Source organism: Phalangium opilio, unplaced genomic scaffold (genome assembly GCF_054372755.1).
Source record: "Phalangium opilio isolate 3A_F unplaced genomic scaffold, DU_Popi_V2 ptg000209l_1, whole genome shotgun sequence".
NCBI classification, from domain to species: domain Eukaryota; kingdom Metazoa; phylum Arthropoda; class Arachnida; order Opiliones; family Phalangiidae; genus Phalangium; species Phalangium opilio.
In genome coordinates this window covers 16,441,734-16,466,289 of record NW_028324217.1, presented here as the reverse complement: position 1 = coordinate 16,466,289, position 24,556 = coordinate 16,441,734, and the positions used below count along the sequence as shown (strand labels likewise).

General features: G+C 38.5%; 1 protein-coding gene and 1 long non-coding RNA gene across 2 annotated transcripts in view; one reads left to right on the top strand and one right to left on the bottom strand.

Moving 5' to 3' along the window:
- The window catches only part of LOC149620867 (uncharacterized), a 200,429-nt gene that overhangs the window by 24,434 nt on the left and 151,439 nt on the right, over positions 1 to 24,556 (top strand). The window lies entirely within an intron of this gene.
- On the bottom strand, positions 3,561 to 13,274 carry LOC149620873 (uncharacterized). The gene is made up of 4 exons (XM_089854067.1): positions 12,799 to 13,274; positions 5,621 to 6,033; positions 4,858 to 5,197; positions 3,561 to 3,971 (listed from the first exon to the last, which is right to left on the bottom strand). Exons 1-4 carry the CDS (start codon positions 13,058 to 13,060, stop codon positions 3,598 to 3,600), a joined length of 1,389 nt encoding a protein of 462 aa, XP_089710193.1. The 5' UTR covers positions 13,061 to 13,274; the 3' UTR covers positions 3,561 to 3,597.

Below are 24,556 nucleotides of genomic sequence, written 5' to 3'. Positions count from 1 at the left end.
TTTGGAACTGCAAGAAACTAACTGATGATTATAGTAATTCTCATAATTTAATTCAACCCTATATGGTTTTTGGAAAATCACGAGACCTTTAGCGGGCTGTCGGTGCGTGAGCTAGCTCGTGGTTTTTTTGGAACCTAAACAAATTAATCAACTTAACTTCATACTACAAGAACTGAGATACTATACCTTTTCAGCTATTGCTAGTGCTATGAAGTTAGGTTATGACTAAAATGTACCCCATTGGTTGAAAAATCTTGCGTCTAACTCGCAAAAGAATGAGCTCGTAATGTTAAAAATTTTAAAAAACTTTATGAAATTTTGAATTGAGCATAAATAAAAATTACCTGACCTGATTTTCTTAAATTAAACTTAAATAATTGTTAAGGCCTGTTGGTGAACGTGTGCTTTCTTTTTCCTTACATAGCTAAACTCAAACCGTAATCCGTGTACTGGAACTAGGAGTAAATGTCCCAGTAAGTTTTCATGTTCACTTTAACGTGAATACCTTTGATCCAAGGCTACCTAATATTCGGTTAAGTTCCTATGACTAAAAAATCGGATTTTGATACATTTTTTTTTCCTTCAAATTATCCTAAGAAAGAGTTTTGAGCCGAATTCAAGGACGGCAAGAAATCAAAATTTATGCTGGTTTGTACAGTCACAATAAGAAAGAGCGGCCATCTTGGATAATGGCTTCCAGATAACTTACTTCATTCTTTACACATTTTAAATTTCTAATTTGATTCATTTAGCTATGCATGTTTATATCTTAGGTTTATTCCTGGTTAGTTTTGGGCTAGGTTTCGGTTTAGGTTGAGCTAACAAAAATGGCGAAGTCAGGGTGCCGTAGGCTTATACCCACCAGAAGGAGCAGAGAAAGTCGGCAAAACCTTCTGATAATAGCTATGTTTTAATAATTTGACTTTAATAGAGTACGATCGATGTAAAACACTTCATTATCGAAGGGAATTGCAATTATACTTCAGACAAAATATACTAAGTACCTTGGATTATGATATATTCGACGAGAAATAATATTTTTTTCTTGAATTTTTTTTCTTCAAGTTTTGCTTAATTATTAAATCTCAACGTATAGATTTTAATGATTTTAAGGGGCAATTTTTCGATGTAGACTGTTTTAAAAATATTCCATGTAAGGTTTTAGAGTGGGTGAAATATATAATGATTTCGCGAATCTCGATTAATCGAGTAATTTTAATTATTCGAAATAAATTTGGTTTTTGGATCGAGTAATTTTTGATAATTTGAAAAATATTTATTTATCGATTATTTGAGGAATTTTCGACTATTTGAGTAATCTTACCAGATTTAGAATAGGAATTTACTAATCGAATAGTATTCAATCTAAAAGCACTATTCGCACACTTTCATTAAATCTCATAGCAATGAGTAGTGTTTATAAATTGTGCCGATACATGGATATACAGTGTGGAAGAGATCAGAGCAACACCTACCTTTGTGGAAAAACCCCAAAACCCCTGACGGACTACTTCACTGCAGTACATTTTCGAGCTCGTATACAGGGTGTGACATGTGTCATTGTATACAAATGAGAACGTGCAACAAGTATCATAGTGAATATCGTTTAATGATACGCACTTTGAAACGTTAAAGACCTACGATTAAGCTTAGTCACTAGGGCATCACACTACAAATTAAAGGGCTGTTTGGTAAACCCATCAGCGTAAATGTTCGATGTGCCTACCGTCGTGGTGTAGGCACTCTTCAAGACGATTTCCATGCCTTGTATTACGTTTTCTAGCATTTGAGGAGTGATTCGTTCAATTGCGCTTTGAATTCTGGCCTTCAAGTCGTCTACATTTAAAGGTTCTGTTGCAAACACCTTCCCCATAAGAAGAAATCAAGTGGGGTTAGGTCAGGGGATCTTGCTGGCCACGTAATTGGTCCACCTCTACCGATCCAACGGTTTGGAAAGTGCTCAGTTAGCCATTGGCGAACATTGACCGCCCAATGTGGTGGCGCACCATCCTGCTAGAACCACAGGTCCTGCATCACTGCTAATGGTAATGCGTCTATCGCATCACTAAACTCGTGGCTTTAGCCTACTTAGATAAGGAATCCATACGAGGTTACGAAGGTCAGAATTTTCCGCGGCACTGAGAATTCGCACATTATTCAATCAAACGTACGCGTCGTTACTAGCAGCTTAGTTCGTATAAACGTTGTAAGTCCTGTGTCGTAGACGAATGGCAGCCTACTCCAACCGAGAAAAATTGGACATGACGTTTATTTTGGGTGAATGTCGCGGTAACGTTCAACAAGCGGCATTGCTTTATGCCGAACGCTTTCCAAACCGACGAAGGCCGGTTCGAAGATCCTTCACGAACATTAGAGACAACCTACGAGATTTCGGGAGTTTCGTCGTGCAAGACCGTCAACGTAGAAGAGACCGTATAATTGGTAATCATGATAGGGAAGTCGACATTCTAGCACGTTTTGAAGCCAATCCTCATACTAGTAGTACAGCGGTCGGAGAAGAGGTTGGTCTAAGCCATTCAACCGTTCTTGCCATTTTACATCGGCATCACTACCGGCCCTATCATATCCACCTCCATGAAGCCTTAACGGACGATGACTACCTAAGACGTCAAGACTTCTGTCTTACCATGCGCGAGAAAATTGAAGCCGATCCGTTGTTCTTAAGAAAGGTTCTTTTTTCTGATGAGGCGACATTTCACAGGGATGGTACGGTAAACCGACATAACTTACATTACTGGACCCAAAGAAATCCATACTGGTTACGGCAACATTACCATCAAATTCGATGGAAGATAAATGTTTGGTGTGGCATTCTGGGGAACAGAATCATCGGACCTTTCTTCTTCGAGGACAACATTACTGGTGACAGGTATTTGCACTTCCTGCGCCACGAGTTTAGTGATGCGATAGACGCATTACCATTGGCAGTGATGCGGGACCTGTTGTTCCAGCAGGATGGTGCGCCACCACATTGGGCGGTCAATGTTCGCCAATGGCTAACTGAGCACTTTCCAAACCGTTGGATCGGTAGAGGTGGACCAATTCCGTGGCCAGCAAGATCCCCTGACCTAACCCCACTTGATTTCTTCTTATGGGGAAGGTGTTTGCAACAGAACCTTTAAATGTAGACGACTTGAAGGCCAGAATTCAAAGCGCAATTGAACGAATCACTCCTCAAATGCTAGAAAACGTAATACAAGGCATGGAAATCGTCTTGAAGAGTGCCTACACCACGACGGTAGGCACATCGAACATTTACGCTGATGGGTTTACCAAACAGCCCTTTAATTTGTAGTGTGATGCCTTAGTGACTAAGCTTAATCGTAGGTCTTTAACGTTTCAAAGTGCGTATCATTAAACGATATTCACTATGATACTTGTTGCACGTTCTCATTTGCATACAATGACACATGTCACACCCTGTATACGAGCTCGAAAATGTACTGCAGTGAAGTAGTCCGTCAGGGGTTTTGGGGGTTTTCCACAAAGGTAGGTGTTGCTCTGATCTCTTCCACACTGTAGTTTAGAAGAAACTGAGCTCAAAATATACGCAAGTCAATTAACAAGAAAAATTTCTTACTGCGAGTCTGAAATACCGTCCTCGCACGTTTTTACACGATTCAAAAAATCTTTCTTAAAATTTTCAACTTCGGTAGATAGTTTACGATCTTGATCAGCAACCAAATTTCTCAATTCCTCAATTTCCAGATTTTTCTCCTGTTTATAAGTGGCCATATCCAAAAGCAAGGCACTCATTCGTGTTTGCCAACTTGAATTTATTTCCTTCAATTGCATCTTCATGGCCTCCCTTTCCTCCTTCCTCTCCTTATCTATCTTGTTCAATTGGCCTAATAACATTAGCTTGTCTACTTCAAAGTTGAGCATTCTCGTTCCTGGCATGAGTTGTTGTTGCATCAAGTTTGACCTCACTTCTTCAAGGTTTCGATGATCTGCATTGATATCGTCAAACGTTAAAAATATTATTTATAATTCCATAAGTTTATGGGATATGTTCCATAAGTATGACACTACCTATACTTCGTAATGCTAGGGACCTACTGAGAGCTAGTTTGAGAACAACGCGAGAATTGACTACTCTCGATTTTGCAGTCCCATCTTCCTATTTAGCCTGCACTTAGGCGTCGCTTTACAAGAATCTATGACGTTTCCTCTTCGTCACTTCATGACAAGCTCTCAGTAAGCAGTGACTAAACTTATGGAAAATATGATAATACAGTATTTTGCTAGAGTGAGAATGTGTTATGTAGGGGCGTGTTAAAAACTATATTTTGAAGTAGTACTGTTACTATTTTCTACAGTAGTGATTGGGGAATGTCACATGACTGTGTGTAGTCTGCTTAAATGAAGTAAGCGTGGCGAATTGACTCAACGGAAATGCTGATTCCCATTGTAACGATAACACTACGAAATACAAGCATGCCTATATCTCTATTTGATGAAATAGAAGCTTGATATAAGCCCTACACCTGCATAACACATTGCACATCAATTTAACCTGGTCCGTTAAATCTACTGCAGTGTCTTTAAATTTCGCTCTAACCATTAATCTAAATTTCAACTATAGCTTCAGTTTATTGCAGGATCCAGGGTGAATTTAGACAAACAATTTTATTATCGTGCTAGAAGCAACTACTATGACTTTGACAAACTCTTGCCATGACTCAAAACCCTCATTATAAACATAATGCAATACCTAATTCTAAAACATAACCAAGGTATCCCACCATTAAAGCTTCGCTCATTATTACATGTAAACTAAAGCAGCGCTACTTTGCTGCCTTAACATCAAAAAAAAATTGTTGAAACCAATTTTACCAGTGTAAATTCCTTCAAGGTGTTTCTGCCAATCTTCCCGAGTCTCAAAAATTAGACCTTTTAAATGCAGAAGTCGTTCCTTCAAATCATAAACCTCTCCTTGCAAATTCTTCAACAATTTATCGTTAGCCTTATCTTGAGCCACACGGTACTCCTGAGCTTTATTCAGTCTCATTTCCAACAAATACAGCTTGCTTTTTGTCTTATCTAAGTCGCTTTTCTTGTCCAGAACTTCGTTCTTGAATTTTAGGAGCTCGGTTTTGACATCGGACATACGTGATTCAATATCGTTCGCCAATTCTGCCTTCAGCCTTCTACTCGTTTCTTCCGTGTCCGTTACCTGCATAATTTGGGTATAGAAAATTCAATGTATTATTATTATTAATATTTTTTTTTGATATCCCATGTGACACAATTTTAAGTGAGGGCGACAAAGGATTCCGTCCCTATGACCTTTTGACGTGTCAATCTTATCAAGAACCCTAAATGAACCCATGTTAAATACTGGAGGGTGCAGACTAAACGTTTTTGGAACCCATTTTTATGGTTTCTACACTGACCCTGGACCGCGGGCCCCGTTGCTCGCACCTTAATTAAGTCAAATGTTTATATAAAAAACTTATACTTTTGATTAAGTCAGGTGTAATGGACAATGCAGAACTGAATTAGACTCCTAAAAATATGATTATTTTCTGCGAAACTGATCGTCAACTTTCAATGTTGTCTAAATGAAAATGTACCTGTGTTTGCAAGTCAAACTTACCTGCGTTTGCAAGTCACCTATTTTCTCGATTATCTCATTTAGTCTTTCTTCGAGTAACTGCGTGGTAGTCTTGACCTCTTTTTGAATCAAATTGTTGGCATTAGCGCTGCGCAAAATGCGCATGATGTCAGCAAATCCTTTTTCACTGGCTAAATCATAAGCCGTTTTTCCGTTCACTTCGACCGTTTGTAAATCGGCGCCATTTTCTATTAGAGTAAGTACAATTTCTCGATGACCATTCTTGGCCGCCTTGTGCAATGCTGTTTCTCTGTCCATGGTGCAGTCGTTGACATTTGCACCGTACGCAATTAACAAATCCACTATGTCTTTATGTCCCCTGCATGCAGCGTTGATAAGTGGCGTATAATGACTGTCATCAACAGCATTAACATTGGCTCTCCTCTCTAATAAAGCTGTTAAATAGTTTAAATTTTGAAAACAATGAAACTATTAAAGAAATTTTTGATTTTTGAAAGTTATATGTATATTTTAAGGAAAATATCGTTTATGATGAAATATAGTTAAGTCAATAATAAAATTGTTGGTTTTTGATAACCTACTCAATTTTTAAATTGTGATATAAAATTTGGTAGGCCTACGTAATATTTCATTTGAAAGAACTACTGCAAGTACTGACACCAAACCACGGGGGAATTCCTCCTTTTCAAAACCAGTTGCATAACCAAGCTGTTTTAAAGCCGTATACCACACTAAGTCTAATTGGTCTTATTCCTATTCAGCGCCACTGGTGGAGGGTCTGGAAACTACTCCCATAGAGACTGGGTTAGTCTACGCAGGTTCGCAGAATCACCGCCAGGTGGCTCGAGCGCCGCAAACTCTGACAGTCTCAACAGGGATAAGTGAGGTGAGATGGATTGGAAATGCTGATGGGCGACCTGCGGCACAGTGACACTCCCAGTGTAACTCGCGCACGCCCCTACATTCGGTAGGCGATTTTAAGTGCTGCCGCGTAGCACCATTGTATTTCTATGAGAACTATAGCTTCTATTTTTAAGACAGAGAGGGCGTTCTTTACGATTCCGTACTGTACGATCCTATCTAAACGATGAGGATGCTGGGAGGACTACGGTCCCGTTCCTCTCTCCTTCATGGTCACAATAGTTCCCTATCGCGTTCCTGTTACGTATTGAAAATTTATCACAGATTTATCGACGCTTTGTAACTAAATCAGGAGTGACAAATGTTACATTCTTTAGCTAAGTAAATAAAGGAACGACTCTCACTCTAGAACGCTAGGTACGGAATGATTCTTTATTGGGGGTTGTATCCAGTTCTGAGAAGCAAGGGAACATGTATAAAGTTCAGGGGGGAACTTACATAAAGTAACATTAGGAAATATATCACATGCCCTTTTTTATGGAAAATTAACAAGTTTGAATTTTGTTTTATTTTAATTTATGTAAGTCTGTATTTAGAGGTAACGAGCAGGTTTCTTGATAACTCGTCCAACGCGAGTTCTGTTAGCGTCTGCAATGTTATGATTAGTGTCCGTGATATCAGATTGGAGATGTAGGTCATCTGGTATTAATGTGGCGGTGAGTACTGGCTCGGTTGTGACGTTTCTTATTCTACTGTCAGCTGACTTAGTACGTAATCGAGAGTTTGAGGGTTGCTGCGGTACCTGTTGGTGTATTGGTAATAGAGGGGTAGGGAATGAGGAGCTTGGCGTTGTTAATTGAGGTGTTGGTTGTACGGGAGCGCCAAGAGGATAAAAATCCTCAACCTTCCTTTCATCTTGTGGTAGGCGAGATGTTGTTTTATCTAGGCGAATATGGAAGCGGTTTCTAGTGTAGACGCGTCCGTCTTCCGATTGTATACCATAGGATCTTGGTCCTGGACCAATTGCTATGATTAGTCCTTTCTTCCATTTTTCGTCCGGAGTTCGTCGAAACCAGACGCGGGTATTTTCCGTTAAGGGAAGGAGTGGTTTAGTGCCGATGTTCGCATAGTTCCGTTGAGATTCTTGTCGACGGTGGAGCGCTTGTGTTGCTGATTTTGTAGGAAAGTTGGGTTTTAAATTGTTCGGATGAGTCGGTAAGAAAGATCGTATACGCCGACCCATAAGTAGTTCAGCTGCGATTGCATACCATAGGTGGGAGTAATTCTATAATCGAGTAGTACCGAATGAAGATCGCCACCGTCTTCCAACGCTTTCCGGAGGGAATTCTTCAAGGTCTGGACAGCACGCTCGACTTGTCCATTAGAGCGAGGGTAGCGCGGGGAGGAGGCGTTATGAGTGATACTTCAAGTCGAAAAAAAGTCCTTCATGGCTGCGGATGTGAAGGGAGGTCCTTGATCGGAAACCAACTCTTTCGGTATACCAAATCTCGCAAAAATTGTTTTCATAGCATTAATAACGGCAGGAGCGGTTGTGCCAAGCATAAGTTGCAATTCTACGAATTTGGAAAAATAGTCAATCAGCAGCATGTAATGTGCACCATTAAGTTCAAAGAAATCGCAGGCGACTTTCTGCCATGGTCGAGATGGTAATGGGCGATCTAAAAGAGGTTCGTGTTGATTCGCTCTCTGATGTTCTTGACACAAGTGGCATCGAGAAAGGTAGACTTCGATATCTTGACTCATGTTAGGCCAATAGACGTATTCTCGGGCCTTTCTTTTAGTCGCAACGATGCCTCTGTGCCCCATGTGTAGCGTCGATAGCAAATCTGGCCTAAATTGTTCCGGTACGACTAATCGTTGGCCTCTGCATAAAAGTCCATCTTTGGTCTCATACAATTCATCTTTGCAGTGCCAGTATTGGCGCGTAGTAAGTTTTGTTGAGGACCTTTTATCAGGCCATCCAGTTCGAACATACTGGAGTACATCACTGAGAGTGGGGTCTTTTGGAGTCATTTCCCGCAATTCACTCCATTTGTTATTTGAGGCCTGCATTAGTAGGCAAACTCGTGCGGGTTTGGTATCTCCAAGCGGAAGATCGAAAGTGGTATTAGGAAGTTGCGCACGGGACAAAGCATCTGCTATTACCAATTCCTTGCCAGGAACATAAGTTAATTTAACTTCGTAACGATGCAAGTTGAGGAGCATTCTCTGTAGTCGTGGAGAAATTGTATCATAAGGTTTGTTGCTAAGTCCGAGTAGCGGCTTATGATCGGTTAGGACTTCTACAGGTCTTCCATATGTGTAGTAGTTAAAATGTTGTAAACCGAAAATGACAGCTAAAAGCTCTTTTTCGATTTGCGCCTAGCGCTGCTGCGTATCGTTGAGAGCGGCAGATCCATATGCTACTGCTTGATCATCTTGCAGCAAAACTGCGCCGATGCCGAATTTGCTAGCGTCGACAGCGACAGTTACTGCTTTTAAAGGATCGAAAAGCTTTAAACATGGAGGGTGAGCTAGGCTGGTTTTGAGCGTTTGGAAAGCTTGATCCATGTTTTCGTCCCATACCCAGGCATTGCCTTTTTCAGTAACTGACGTAAAGCATGTGTTTTGCCTGATAGAGCAGGAGTGTACTTAGCTTGATAGGTCACCATGCCAAGGAACCGCAGTAGGTCTTCAGGGCTTTGAGGTTGTGGGTACTCGAGAATAGCTTGGACCTTCGATGGATCTGGGGTAATGCCATCTTTAGTGAGAATTTGGCCGAGGTATTTGATAGAAGGTTTAGCAAGTTGGAGCTTAGCGGCATTAAACTTGAGATTAGCTCGGCGAGCTATGGTAAATACCCGTCTCAATAATTGACAATGTTCATCCTTGTCTTTTGAGCCCAAGGCAGAGTCATCATAAAAGGGATTCACGGTAGGCTCATCTTCAAAAAGATCATCCATGGCCCTCTGAAATTCTTCTGGCGCGTTATTTAGTCCAAACGGCAGGACTAGGAAACGATACCGTCCCCAAGGAGTAGCGAATGTGGTCAAGTAAGACGACTCTTCCTCCAGAGGTAATTGCCACAATCCGTTTTTTGCATCTAGCAAAGTAAATATTGAGCAACCGTGGAGTTTGGTAAGAAGTTTATCCGGATTTGGAATCGGATAATGAGGTCTTTTGATTGCGTTATTAAGTGGCCTTGGATCGAGACAGAGGCGGACATTTGGCCCTGGTTTGGTAGTAGAGTCAATGTTTAGACCATCCAAGGGATTGGCCTTTTTCTCTACGACCGTGATGGAACTAACCCAATCAGTGGGTCGCTCAACCTTTGTAATTATTCCACTATCAAGCATCCGTTGTAGTTCGGCTTGAACTACCCCATGGAGCGCCAAGGGTATTTCGCGGGGTGCTGAGACGTGTGGTACAGCATCATCCTTTAGGTGAATTTTAACCAGACGGTTTAGGCGACCTTGCCCAGTAAAAACATCTTTAAATTCATCCACTACAGACTCAGGCGTGTCATTAGACGGCTGGGGTCGTGCACCGTGTGTTGAGTTAGTAACAGACATGATACCAGAAACGGTCTGTTCTTGAGGTGTAGAGGGATTGTTTCTGGAGAGTAGGTGCAGTTGCAAACTAGCATGCAGTCCTAAAATTGGTACAGTGTTCAAGGACGTGACCAAGAATTGGAGCGGAATGGGCGGAGCTTCAGAGGAAGGTATTTGAGCTTGAAATACGCAGGATCCAAGTATTGGCAAGTTAGTTCCGTTGTAGGTCTGTACATCTTGTGTGGTTACGCTGAGCTGTGGCTGAGGACGCCATTTCTGTAACTCACGTGCCGGTAGTACATTTACCTGTGAACCAGTATCAACCTTCAAGCGTACTGTAGTACCATCGAGAGATATGTCTTGAAACCAGTCAGCTTCTAAATCCTTCAAATTAGTAGGTACATGGAGAGCACCAATATAAAGAGTTTCTTCCGTTTTATCATCCACTGTTTCCTCGTTTGGGCCATTTACAGTGTTTAGTTCATGAATCCGACGTAGGGGCAGCTTGTTTTTGAATTTAGGCTTAGCCAGCGTGTGACACTGACTCGCCCAATGATTCTTGAAGCCACATGTAGTACAAATTTGTCCAAAGGCGGGACAGACATTTCTACCGAATACATGAGTACGGCCGCAGAATTTACAGTCTCTTGGCTTTTCTCTTGGCTTTGCCCCTTTATGCGAAGCGTTCTTGCCCCCGAAAACGGGTTGCAAAACAGTTGAGTCATGCTTGTGGAATTGTGGCCCGTTCTTTCGACGGGAGAGTGCATTTACGGAGGAGGGGGTTTCGCACATTGCGTCAGCCTGTACGCGCGAGTGTTCAGCAGCTTTGCATGCTGTTATGGCATCTTGAAGAGTTATAGCCTTTCTACTGTGGTCACGGAGTAGCCGTTCTCGTAAAGCGTTATCTCTCAAACCTTGAATTAATTTGTCGCGGAGCATGCGATCTTCCAAGGCGCCATAATTACAGTCCACAATTGCTTGTCGCAAGCGTGTAGAAAATTCTTGAAAAGTCTCACCTTGTTTCTGATGTATTTCCAAGAAGATGAAAGCAGCAAATATTTCATTTTGATAATCTTTAAAATGTTTATCAAATTCGTCTGGGATTTGTTTCAGAGTTACCGCCGTTGCAGGAGCTATCGGTTGTAGCGTAAACGATCGGTATTGGGTCTTAAGTTCTTTAAATATGACGAAATAAAGCAGTGCGGGTCTCCTCAGTTTCAGTACTGTATTTCAAAGCTTAGACGTAATCTTCAAAATCTTGACGCCAGTAACGCCATGATTCAGCAGGGTTATTTCCCGCCACAAAAGGCTTAATCGCAGGGAGATTTGAAGCCATAGTGAATAGCGATCGGGAAACTAGGGGTCCGATAGGTTAAGGCCTACTCGTAAAACAATGAAAACAATAACGAAAACACGAGAGTAAATCAGGGAACCCGAAAAACTAAGAGAAAGCGCGAGTTCGATAGCGCGATTCTGACACCATGTTACATTCTTTAGCTAAGTAAATAAAGGAACGACTCTCACTCTAGAACGCTAGGTACGGAATGATTCTTTATTGGGGGTTGTATCCAGTTCTGAGAAGCAAGGGAACATGTATAAAGTTCAGGGGGGAACTTACATAAAGTAACATTAGGAAATATATCACAACAAACTCCTTTAATTGTTATGAGTTGAAACAGGAATTATTATTATTAATGGATAGGGGGCTCGTGCCCCAGCACCGATGCCATAGGCATATTGTGCACCCTTGTATTCAGGCCTTAAATAGACCCGTGGCCACAGCGTAGCGAAGAATTCGCTCCACCGTAATAGAGGAGACCCGCGAGGATTCCACAGTGTGTGAATCAAAATATTTTAGTCTAAGCGAGGCGAAATAGTCGCACTCGCAAAGTACGTGAGCGGATGTTTCTTCCTTCTCCCGACACGACCTGCAAAGAGGGTCGTCGGCAAAACCCATCAGATGGAGGTGCCTATTTAGCCGGCAGTGTCCGGTCAGAAGACCGGTGGCCAGCCTAATATCCCATCTGCTGAGCGAAATTAGGTCTCTAGCACGAGACCTGCAGGGGCCATTGACTAACTGCTTTGTCTGTCTCTGGCCCTCCATGTTATGCCAGAGCTGGTTTTGTATGACAGTCAGCCTGTCATGCAGACTTCGTTTGACAATTGACATACCCGAACGATTTTGTACTTCAGTTCGAGCTTAATTTACCGATTAATTGGTTCGAGGCTATTTTACCGATATATCGGTTATTAATCGGTTGATGTCGGTTGAAAATATATCAATATCGGTCGATAATCGATCGATATCGGTTAAAAATCTATCGATATCTGATGATAATTGATTGATATCGGCTGAAAATCTATTTATATTGGCTGGTTCTCAATCGATATTGGTTAAAAGTCTATCAATATTGGCTGATTGGGTTAAATAATCTGTTATATCGCCGAGATTCAGCAATCGGTTAAAATTGGTATCGTTTTGGGGTAAAACTTTGATATCGGTATCGGTTCGAGTAAAACTTCGATATCGGTATCGGTTCGAGTCACCAATTTTTTTTTTTTCAATTAAATTCACTTAATTGGGACCCCTCATTTAATTTGACTACAAGCTCCTGTGAATTGCTTATAATGTTAGATTAAGGATGGAGATTTGTCGTCGGAGAATATTTTAACCCTGAATAGTCGTCCCAAGTTAGAAAAGCTACGAAGTAGAATTCCAATAATTGCAGTTGCTTTGATTCCGTAAATATTCGGTGAAAACCCAGATTCATAGCAATTGCTACTAACCTTTGACGACGGCGTACATGCCTTGCCATGCTGCCCTGATTAAGGGAGTGCTGTTGCTGTGTCCTCTATCATTTACTTGGGCGTCCTTGTCAATTAAAAGAAGCGCGGCTTCCGTGTGGGCTCGATCGCAAGCAGTGAGCAGGGCAGTCCATCCGTATTGATTGACGTGATTAAGATCAACGCCATCGTTGTACAGTTTTAAGATAGCCAATCGGTCACCTGCTTGCGCAGCACTGATTAACTCTTTCTCCAACGTTGACATTGAATATTCAAAAACAACAACAGTTTTCTCTTGAATGAATCGCTGTGAAAACAAGTCACGTAAAAAAATTACGTATCAGCCAAGTATGGTTGGGATGGAGAGGGCGTGTTAGTTTCGTATGTGCTAATGTAGTAACAGTAACTTAATTCAGCCCAACCGGTGACTTATTTACAGTCGATTTAAATTATACCAGGTCTAAATAGCCTTATGAAAACGGTTTCCCGACGATTAGTTATATCATAAGTATAAAAATACTGAGCCCCTAATCAACTACACTTGTTAGAATGTAAAATGTTTGAAAATTAAAACTAGGAAAATCATGAGGCTGATTGCTTCCACATAAATAAAGACTTTAGAGAAATTAAATCGAAAAATATTTGTCTTATCGAACCAATGTAGTAGTAATTTTAAAAATAATACATAAACAGTGGATGATACGAATCTCGTATGTTTAAAATTCCAACGAAATGATAAAACTTTTCCGCTCTTGAGGTTGCGAAAGAAAAAACAGCAGTATAATTAAAAATTGGCACTTTCAAACGTAACACAATGGCAATCATAACAGAATTTAGATGTCATGGATTCCGAAACTTTTAGCTAAACTAGTATTATTCAGCGTAATTTGAATATACGCTTACAATAATAAATAATACTAATAATAAATGTATTATTCGGTTCTCGATTAATATACGCTAATTAGAAACTAAAAAAACTAGCTTATTTTCCGATCACTAGTAAATCAACGATGACACCCAATAAACCGAAAACGAACGTGCGTTAAGGCTCGTCGCTACCGCTTCTCTTTTTCAAATTAGTTGTAACAAAGATGGCTGAACACTGTCGAAAAGATTTAAAATAATAATGATCTAGCCTATCTTTGTAATTGGCACCTTGCTACCACGAAGTCATTTACGTCGAGAAAAAACGTACTTATAGCGTTCTCCCTTGAACATTTATAAACATAAACACAAGCGAATAATAATCAATGTACATGTACCATATAAAGTTTAATAAGTTTGACCATAAGTTCATAAATATGTTCCATAATTTTGTCACTAGTTACTGAGAGCTTGTCATGATCATGAAGTGACGAAGATGAAACGTAATAGATTCTCGTAAAGCGACGTCTGGTGAGGCGCTGTCAAAGGCTTAGTACAGACTAAATAGGAAGATGGACTGTCGTTGTTGAACCAGCTCTCAGTAATTCTCTAGTATCACGTGTTATCGTCATACTTATAGAACATATCCTATAAACTTTTGGTTTGGCTTTAAGGTCAAATAAACTTAATAAACTCTGTGTAGTATGTTCCTACGACACCCAAAGATTTACATTTTAAAATTATAGTAAAATTTATATTACTAACCTTCCTATTATTAGTTTACTTTGTAACTTCCTGCAAAAAACACTATAATATTTTAAAGAGGTGAAAATACTTCCTACATAGGCTACCCCGCCCAGATTTGGGGGAATCATCCATAATAATGGATGCGAAATTTTTAGATTGCAATATTATTGATTTATTAATCAGACATGAAAAGCTATCAATATAAATCAGAACATATATTAACGTATAATTTAAAAAGTCTTACCACGACCGCAGGTTGATTCCGAATCTGTTGATGGCTTCACATCAAAATGAAATAATTTCATTTTCTGCTGCAATATCCTGCGACTTGGTAAAGAATATTTAAGTTTTAGTTTCGTTTTTGATAAATTAGTCGGTCTTGCTACTCTATCAGGAAGAAGTTTTTAAAAGTTTTTGTTTTGTTTTTGGACAAGGCGAGCTCGATCCAAGGTCTCAGTTTATAACTCAGTAATAACGGAAACGTGTTAAAGGGAGGGTGAAGTAGAAAATCAAGTGACTTTTTATCGATTCTTAAACTAATTATAAGACCATTTTGCATAGTGAAACATTCAGGAAATACTTCCGAATGATTTTAAAATTCAAATTAGGTTCAGATTTTAAGGATAATTTTAAATAAGCCCCTCCGACCAATCGCGTAACGCCCTGCCTTTTATTATCAAAATTCTCGTGGCACGCTCCATGTCTCGCGCCACGATTATCACGTCGCGCGCGAATTTTACTTAATCTCGTGATAAATTTCATTCCACACGGCACGTGCTACGAGAATTTTGTTAATAAAAAGGCAGGGCGTTAAGCGATTGGCCGGAGGACCTTCTTTAAAATTATCCTTAAAATCTGAACCTAATTTGAATTTTAAAATCATTCAGAGATATTTCCTGGATGTTTCACTATGCAGAATGATCTTATAATTAGTAGAAGAATCGATAAAAATCACTGGATTTTCCTCTTCATCCTCCCTTTAAGGGTGTTCCCTGTGACGCCACCGTAAGATCTCCGTTGATTATTCGAATACGATGGAAATTTGGAATCATTTAAGCTCACCCTACACGCTCAATAATTTGGTCAAAAAACATGGGGCCAGTTGTTATAGTTGCAACAAGGATTATTTAAAATGTCTAAGGATAAAACGCACACACAGATCTCTATAGTAAGGGAATGTTCTCTAGTTGTTCCGAAATTTAAACCCATCCCCCTCTTCTCCACCTACAGTTTTGGTGCGTCAAACGGAAAAGAAATACCGATATGGCGCCACCTATCTTATTATCACGAAAGCATAGACGAAAGAGAGATAGTTTTCGAAAGCATGCTGTATAGTTCTATTTCGAATTGCTAACGGTCGTTAAGAACATTTAGTTCAAGATTCAACAATGAGGTTAGTTCCTAAAAATCATAATTTAATTTTAATAATAGATTAAAGCAATAATCCTTGATTAAAGCAAACATTCAGTTCAAGAATATATGAGGTGAGTTTACACTAATTTAGTTTAGTAGGCAAGGTTTTCGTAGATCTGCTAGAGCAGGCAGAGAGCGACAAAACTTTCAAGAATCCGGTCACGTGTTGACGCTTCAAAATATTGGCTTTCCGGTTTGCCGATTGTGCCCGCTAGGTAGCGTTTGGAACATCTACCTTCGATATTTCTTTCTCTGCGTTTTATCCTTAGACATTTTAAATAATCCTTGGTTGCAAAGTATAAGAAAAATGTAATCCATACTAACATTTGTGCAAAGTTCAAATATTATGCCACAGTATTTTTTATTTAATGGAGCATATTTGCGTATATTTTGTACAATATTTGCCTAAAAACTGAACATATATATTGCTCAAAATATTATTCAAACAACTTAACAAATTACGCATTTGACTAACACTAAAGTCTGTGTATTTGACGCCTTATATGTAATGTTTGGACAATAAAATTTCACCCGGTCTATGTTTTGCACAATTTAAATGGGGACATCTATGAAATTCATCATCTTATAGATTATTAACAAGACTTTTCACTAATTGTGCAAATAAAAATCCATCATGATGTTGAATGCTCAATGTTTTGAAAAACCTTAAAAGTTTATTGGACAAATAAAATCCACTTGATTTATTCAATTATATTGAATATATTTTTATCACAATAAAAAAGTTGACTATCATTCGGGCATTTAAACCGTCAAATAGACAGACATTAATGTTATTCGAATCATCGAATGCGAAATTTGTTCAATTATTTGAATAACATTTTTAGCAATAAAAATCTCATTCAATATATATGTTCAGTTTTTTACGCAAAGATTGTCTAAAATTTACCGCAAGTGACGTTCCATTTCCAAAAAAAAAATTGTGACATTATATTTAAATTTTGAAGAAATTTTAGTCTGGATAACGTTTTTATACTTTGTAGCTAAAAACAACAGGCCCTCGTTTTTTGCACAAATTATTGAGCGTGTAGGGTGAGCTTAACGTCTCGACATAAACTTTTTTATTGTGACAAAATTTTATTTAATAAAATTTAATAGACACTTTAATGAAACTCTTTGGCCAAATATATAAATGTTTAATTTAAGAGAAATACAACCTAAGAAATCTAATTTTATTAAACGTAATCATTTAAATTAAAGTTATATTTCGTTAATATATAATTATTTTAATGTAACCAAGTAACTAATTTATAAAACAAGCTATCTCTACGCAATTATTTTAATTAAAGTTTTTAAATTAGAATAACAAATTAAAAAACCCCGCTTGATTAGAAGCGAAATATCAGCCATGCTCCTCTTGTTATTCATATCATAATCAAAGTAATACTTTTATATATTTTAATAAGGTATCCTTAAAAATGGACAAAACGTTTTGATAATTAAGCGACGTTTCAATCATTGTTGTATATTCATAACAAAAGCAAAAAAAATCTTTAATTTTAATTTACGAGTACACTACTACAAAGAAAATAATTTCCCGCTTTAACCAAGTGACCATTAGGGTTCTAACACAAGATAATAAAATACAGGGTCTCCAAAAAGGTGTTGTAGAACCGAAAAACAGTGGATTCTATGGGCGATTATATTATATCTTAGATAAGAACCCGCATCTCTCCATAATGTTCAGTGAGCAGGTATGAGGAGGAGGGCTCGGTGAGACCAGAGACCAAATTCTCTGTCACCCTACATGCGCAATCGGCGCAATAGAGAGAAAAAGAAATCAGAAAAGACTGTTTATAGCCAGTATTCTTAACGGATCACGTGACGTCTGGCGCCTCCGCTGTGCGGTGCGCAGCGGTGCGCGTGAGAGAGATATTGGGCTGTGTCGTTATAGTTACCTTCTCCCTTTCCTCTTTAACTCTCCTTATACGTGCTCATTGATAATTATTTATAGTTAAAGTTTAGTAACATAACATTATACCTTCTAAATATAGAAGGAAAAGTATTAAAAAAATAAATGATCTCTAATTACAAAATAATTAGCCATTGGTTTAGTGGCGTCTAAAAATCGAACGTATTACCCATTCCTTACCCTTACTTCTCAGCCTGTGAGAATTCATCCAATCCCTTAGGGGTGAGAGGTTCGGTTTATCAGACGCCACTAAACCAATAGCAGCACATCAGTCCTCATTTTTAAGACATAGTTAATTGGTAATTATTTTATAATAACACATCATTTATTTTTTTAACATTTATTCTTTTCATATTTAGAAAAAGGCAGTTGTTTTAAGGCATAATGTTATGTTAAGCACAAATTTTCTTTAATAATGTGACTGATATCAATAATACAGGATATTCAAGTATTAATTTGGAAATATTTGGCGTGTGCTAATGTACCCCCTATTCTACAGACGAAGATTGACTATGACTCGTCTTTGTACCGAATTATGCTTGGTTTCATGTCTAAAGGAATCTCATTTATTTTGTTTTCAGCAAAAATGTTGGCTCCATTTTCAATTAAACAAGCAACCACATCGGAACTGTTCTCCCTAACTGCAAGATGCAAAGGGGTGTCTTTGTCTTCGTTAACCACGTTGACTTGAGCGCCTTTGTTCAACAGTAAACTAACCACTTCGACGCTACTTTTTTCAGCCGCTAGATGAAGCGGAGACTGGCCGTTCTCATTTTCCACGTTAAGTTCAGCACCTTTTTCAAGCAAGACTGATACAGCGTTTTCATTTCTGTGTAACGCGGCAAAGTGAAGTGGTGTGTTATCATTTTCGCTTGCAATGTTAACATTGCCATGGGCATTTAGCAATTTAATAACTATATCAGAGTAACCTCTTTCGGACACCGCAAGAAGGGCGTCATCAAGACCTACAATGTTTTCGTCATAGTTAAGCAGGAATTCCAAAATTTCGCCAAATTTATAATCAATCGCGAATTCCAGTGCAGTCCAGTATTCATAGTACGCATTGATATTGGCCCCATTATACAGAAGATGTTTAACCATATTCATGTTTCCATTTTTTATGGCGTTATACAAAGGGGGTACGATAATTTTGAACTTGTTAGAACCGTAACCCTCCGGCTCGTGCCTTTCATCGGAATACGGTGGGTTCAGAGGGAACCCGTTTTGTATAAGATAAGTCACAGATTCAATATGGCCCCCATCAAAGGCCAGATTTAATGCAGTGTAATAATTCTGATACCAATTAAACCTGGAAAAGTTCTTCGTATCTTCTGAAGCGAATGCTAACCTTTGACGCATCTCCGTATCAGCCTCCTGAAATATTTCTTTTAATTGGTCCAGTTTACCATTAATCGCCGCATCTTTAAATTTAACAAACGTCTGTGAAGTTTCTTCAAATTCTTTACGAATGTCTTCGAGAAAATCAAAGTTTTCCATCAATTTTGTCAGAGGTTTTAGACGTTGTTCTATCACATTGTCTTGATATAAAGTTGCCTCTAAAATTCTTTTCCTGTCGCCTGGAGAGCAATTTTGAAGAGATTTTAGAATGATGTTAGAAAGTTCGATGTATTCTTTGTTGATGGTTGAGCCAAGCACCGTTTGCGATTTTTTATTAAGAGACGTAAGGTGATGAACAAATAACGGAGTGTTTTTCAAAGAATTCAACATGAAATCAAGTATGTTTTCCTGATGATCTTTCACCAACTGGTGCAAAGATATGTTACATGTATGTCCTTCACCGTTGTCCTTTTGTTGGAGAAGGTAACCAATGCGTTGCAGAACGCCCTCATCAAATTCGTGACGACATATTAATTGATTGAAGAATTTCTTCACAACATCAAATTCATCATTAACTATGACATCAATCATAAGGTTATGAATAAAAGTGTCTTCGTGGTTAATCTTTTTCAATTCGTTGACTAAATAATCGGCCACAAAATAATCAGCGCATATTTCAAGGCTGTCGAACTGTTCTTCCATGTCGCGATGTTTAGATTTGCGACGCTTCTTAACTTGAAGACCAATAGATTTTAATTTCTCTTCCGTTAGACCTAACTTCAATTGTAACGATTTTTTCCAGAAGTTTTTGCGCGAATCATAATCCAACGATGTAACAAAAGGCTGTAACGGTAAGAGTGCCACGAGGGCTATTATATTTTTCTTACTAGTTGCAAGATCAAACGGCGTTTGTTTTTCGTGATTCACCGTGTTAAGATTTCCCCCATCAATAAATTTTGAAATTATTATGCGTGTTAAGAAACCTTTGCTGCTCTTCCTTCTAACTTTTCCTGTATCTCTATTTGCAGCCTTGTGTAATGGGGAATTTCCCTTATTGTCTAAAACGTTTACAAGACTTCCGTATTTCAACAGTAAGGAAACTCCGTTAGGATTTCTCGAGAAAACAGACCGGTGTAAGACAGTGTCGCCCGCAACCTCATGACGTCTGTTAACATCGACACCATGGCTAAGAATTGCCTGCGCAATTTTAATTTTTCCTTGCCTAACTGCGTATCCTAATAAGCTATTAAACTCGTCGGGAAGTGCGACGACAGCGGTCGCATCTAATTCAAGATCCAACAAAATCGAGAGCATGTCCTCGCGGTTCTTGTCAATTATCTTCGTCATAGTAAACCAGTCTTGTAACATGTGACTGTTCTCAGACAGTCTCGAAGCAACCAATTGAACCATCTCAGCGCTATCTGAATCTACCGCGTCTTCAAGCAGACTTCTATAAGGCCGACCGAATATGAACGGTACGGCAGATGGTGCTTGTGGGAAGCCCTCAGATGAGCGGTTCCCGTATCAGCGGATTCCATAATAGCGATCCTCATATCAGCAGTTCCCTAAATAGCGGTTTCCCGAAATGGCAGTTTACCCGTTACAACAGTTACCGATACAGCGGTTCTCGTAAACGCGGCGTACCATTACAGCGGTTCTTGTAAACGCGGCGTACCATTACAGCAGTTCTCAAAAGAGCAGAAAAACTGGAATGCGAAAAACGACTGTTGTTTGTTATGGTGTACGCTGTGTAAAATGAACTTAAATAGAACTAGGTCAGATATGGTTTGCTTCAAGTTGATTATTTGAACCCCCAACAGTGTTAGGTTGGGTTAAATAAGGTTAGGTTAGGTTAGGTTAGGTTAGGTTAGGTTAGGTTACGTTAGGTTACGTTAGGTTTGGTTAGGGTAGGTTAGGTTTGGTTTGGTTTGGTTAGGTTTGGTTTGGTTTGGTTTGGTTAGGTTAGGTTAGGTTGGGTTGGGCTGGGTTGGGTTGGGTTGGGTTCGGTTCGGTTGGGTTTTTAGGTTTTGTTTTGGTTGGTTAGACTTAGGTTAGTATTATTTTGGAAATGGTGTAACAATGTTACGCCTTTTCCAAAATATTGTTGTTTATCTTCTTTCACTTCCCAAATAATAATATGCCTTTTCCAAAAAAATACTGTTTACAATTATCTACTTCCGAAATAAAATAAGCTTTCTTGAAATATTTTCTATTCTGGTATTAGAATTGTAAACTGATACAGCCTGAAGAATAGTGTAATATTTAAGTGTACTTTAAAAACACGATCCGTTAGTAGGTCACATTACTGACTAAATGATCACAGAATAAGGTAGTTTTCGAAAACAACGAATATAACTGTATTGTTAAGAAATACTCGAAACTGAAGACAAACACTGCTATTTCCCAAAATAGCAGCCGCTATTTCTAATACAGCGGCCGCTATTTCTAAAACAGCAGCCGCTATTTCTAAAACAGCAGTTTTGAAGAACGCCGCTGTTTTTTTGGAATCGCGGCTGCTATTTCGAGAACTGCTCTACCGGGAACTGCTCATACGAGGTACACCCGGTGCTTGTTCCATGAGAAACTTGGCAGCCTCTAATCGCCCATTCCAAACCGCGATATTCAACGCTGTTGAGAAAGATTCCTTATAGGCTAACATTAAAAAGTGTCGAGTATCTTTATCACCAGCTTTTTCTAAAATTTCGCCCAAGTCATTTACGTTACCACGTTGAGCTGCATCAAACAATTCAATTGTCAAATGCATTTTATCTCGGATGTTAACAGCTATAGACTTTAACGAGTCGTCCGCCAGTTCTTCAATGTAATTCATAAACCTTTGCCAATATCTCCGGTCAAGCATGTTTCCAAATAAAAATGTTCGTTGAACCTTTTTTGATGATTCTTCAATTTTTTGAAATAGATACATTAGTAGTTCCTTAAGTATAGAGTTATTTTTGTGCAAGAAGAGCACGTAAGGTATTTCAATATGGAAATTAACAGTGTTAATAACTAAGGTTTCCGCTGTTGATTTGTTTAAACAACAATCCACGAGAAATTTGTAAACATGATTGATTTTGTCTTTTATGGCCGTTAGTAAAGCTGATTTATCATAAAACCAGATAGAATTCTCATAAGTGCCACGAAACAGTTTCGAAAATGAAAGACTGAAACGATCAACAACGGATCCGTAATCTGTCAAGTTCTTCAAGCATCCATTGAAAAATGCACGAACAAAATCAAACCTTTCTTCAGTCATAATGTCTTTGATGATAGCTTCAACAATGCTTTCGGAGATCATTTTCTTTTCTAAGACATTAAAAAAAAAATGGCGAAATAAAACTCCGCGAAGGTACGATGGAGGAATTGCGGTTGGTTTTTAACTCTTACAACCAAACCCACTTTTAAAGCTTTTCTCTCAAGTATCGCCTTGATTTCTGGTTCAAAATAATCCATTTCAACAGGGGCTGAATCATAAGATTCGTATAATACCTCAAGTGCCAATTGACAGTGGAATTGACGTAACTGCCTAAGGGCCAGTTCCTCGCTGTCTTCCAAATTGAGACCACCTTGAGTACTCTTACGTTTTTCATTTTCGTAGATTTCGATCTTCTTTCGCTCAAAGTCTTCGTATAAACGGGCCAATGATAAGTTACTTGATATATTAGTAATATCCGTGTCTTCATATACTTCGGTTAACATTCGGCATTGCAATGGAATTCCGGTAAATTTTGTCTCCGTGTCGGCGATGGAATTGTTGAAAACGTTTATCAATTTCGTAGCTTTTTTCTTCAAAACATCCCGTGAGTCAACGGCCTCTTCATTTTTAGTCCAAACATCCACAAACATTTTAACTTGATCCACTTCCGTAAATTCTCGCATTACAAAATGATACGTTTTTAGCACCGTTTCAATGTGGTCTCTTGAGAATGGTCTTGAGGTAACAACAATGTTTGTGACCTTCGTTTCCATCAAAACGCTAAGTAATTCGATAAACAAATTTTCATAATTGGGGCTGATTTCATCGAATGCATCGAATAATAGAACTACATTACCGGTATCAAGTAATTTTCGTTTAAATAAATTTTTCTCCAATGTGGTTGCGAGTCTAGTATTGTCGTTACAATTCATAATTTTATTTATTAAGAAATCAACCGCGTTTGCTACTTTGGGTTTGCCAAATTTTTCAGGCCAAAAATCCTTACAAACTGCTTTTAAAACCTCTGTACAATCGCTTAGATTAATTCTAACCACCCATAAGCTCGGATTATTAGACTTAATCTTGAGGCTTAAATTAGTTAACAGAGTTGTTTTACCCATTCCCGCTGTGCCTGAAATGACCAAATATTTAACACGTTTCATAGCATTTTCTATTTCAGTTTCGTCCCATCTTTCAGTTTTTCTAATATCTGTATAGTTGTACAGTTTTTCAAATTCCTTTGCCACGTACTCATCATGGTCCAGATTTTGTCTAATATATTCAACAGACCCGTGGGTTTCTTTCCATTTCAAAACATTTGATTCGAGTGTTAACCAATGAAGATTTTTCGGGGTTTCCGAAAAAAAGAATTGTGCTACTAATGGACCAAGATGCTCGCAATGATGTACTACGAAAATTCTACCACGTTCGACATCAAACTTATCAAAATCCAAATCTTGTACCATATCTCGTTTAACCCCGAAATCGTCCAAACTGTATTTGGATATGTTTTGACCCGAAATTGCAATGATATCTTCTGTATTATCTACGTCTAGTAAAACATCAATCTTAACCTTAAATTCTAATATAAAAACACGCGGGACATAGTAATTTTCAATTTTTCCCAAGTCAGGGAGTTGATTTCCGATTTGTATAAATCTGTCTTTCATTAATGAAATTATGCTTGAATTGTCAAGGATATCTACTGTTACCTCGTTTTCATCCAGAAGAGTTTTCAAAGATATTGCTTTAACGGAGCCTTGAAATGTCACCAAGTTTTTTAACCAAAGGATTTCTTGGGCGTTTGATGTCAAGTCAGTCCATTTTAAACCTTTAAGTTTCTTCTTTGTTAACTTTTCCAAATAGATGGTTATATTGGTTCTAATTTCACTAATTATTATAAGTTTGACGTTTGGCTTAACTTTGGGATCGATCAGGACTTTTTCGAGTGTTTTACAAAATTCTTGAACTTCAAATTCGTCCGAATTCACTGGGCTCAGATTGCAATCAAAAACCAAAAGTACTTTTCCAAAGGTCTGTGACATAAGCACTTCTTTTAAACTAACTGACTTATTTAAAGCTAGTACATTTTGTAAGCGCATAACTAAATAGTGTTCGTGAGTTTTAAGCAACTTGTTTATCATGGCGGTAACAACGTCGGTATCGCAATCAGTACTTGTAATAATATGTAAAATTCGAATATCTGTTTTGACAAAATTCTTGACATATTTACTAAGTCCGCAATTTTCGCTAAAACAATCAGTCATCTTTTC

Coding starts and splice junctions, on each gene's coding strand:
- LOC149620873 (XM_089854067.1), bottom strand. CDS start 13,060: ATGTCAACGTTGGAGAAAGAGTTAATCAGTGCTGCGCAAGCAGGTGAC. Junction 6,034..12,798: donor CATGTACGCCGTCGTCAAAG/GTTAGTAGCAAT, acceptor ACTATTTAACAG/CTTTATTAGAGAGGAGAGCC. Junction 3,972..4,857: donor CCTTGAAGGAATTTACACTG/GTAAAATTGGTT, acceptor ATATCAATGCAG/ATCATCGAAACCTTGAAGAA.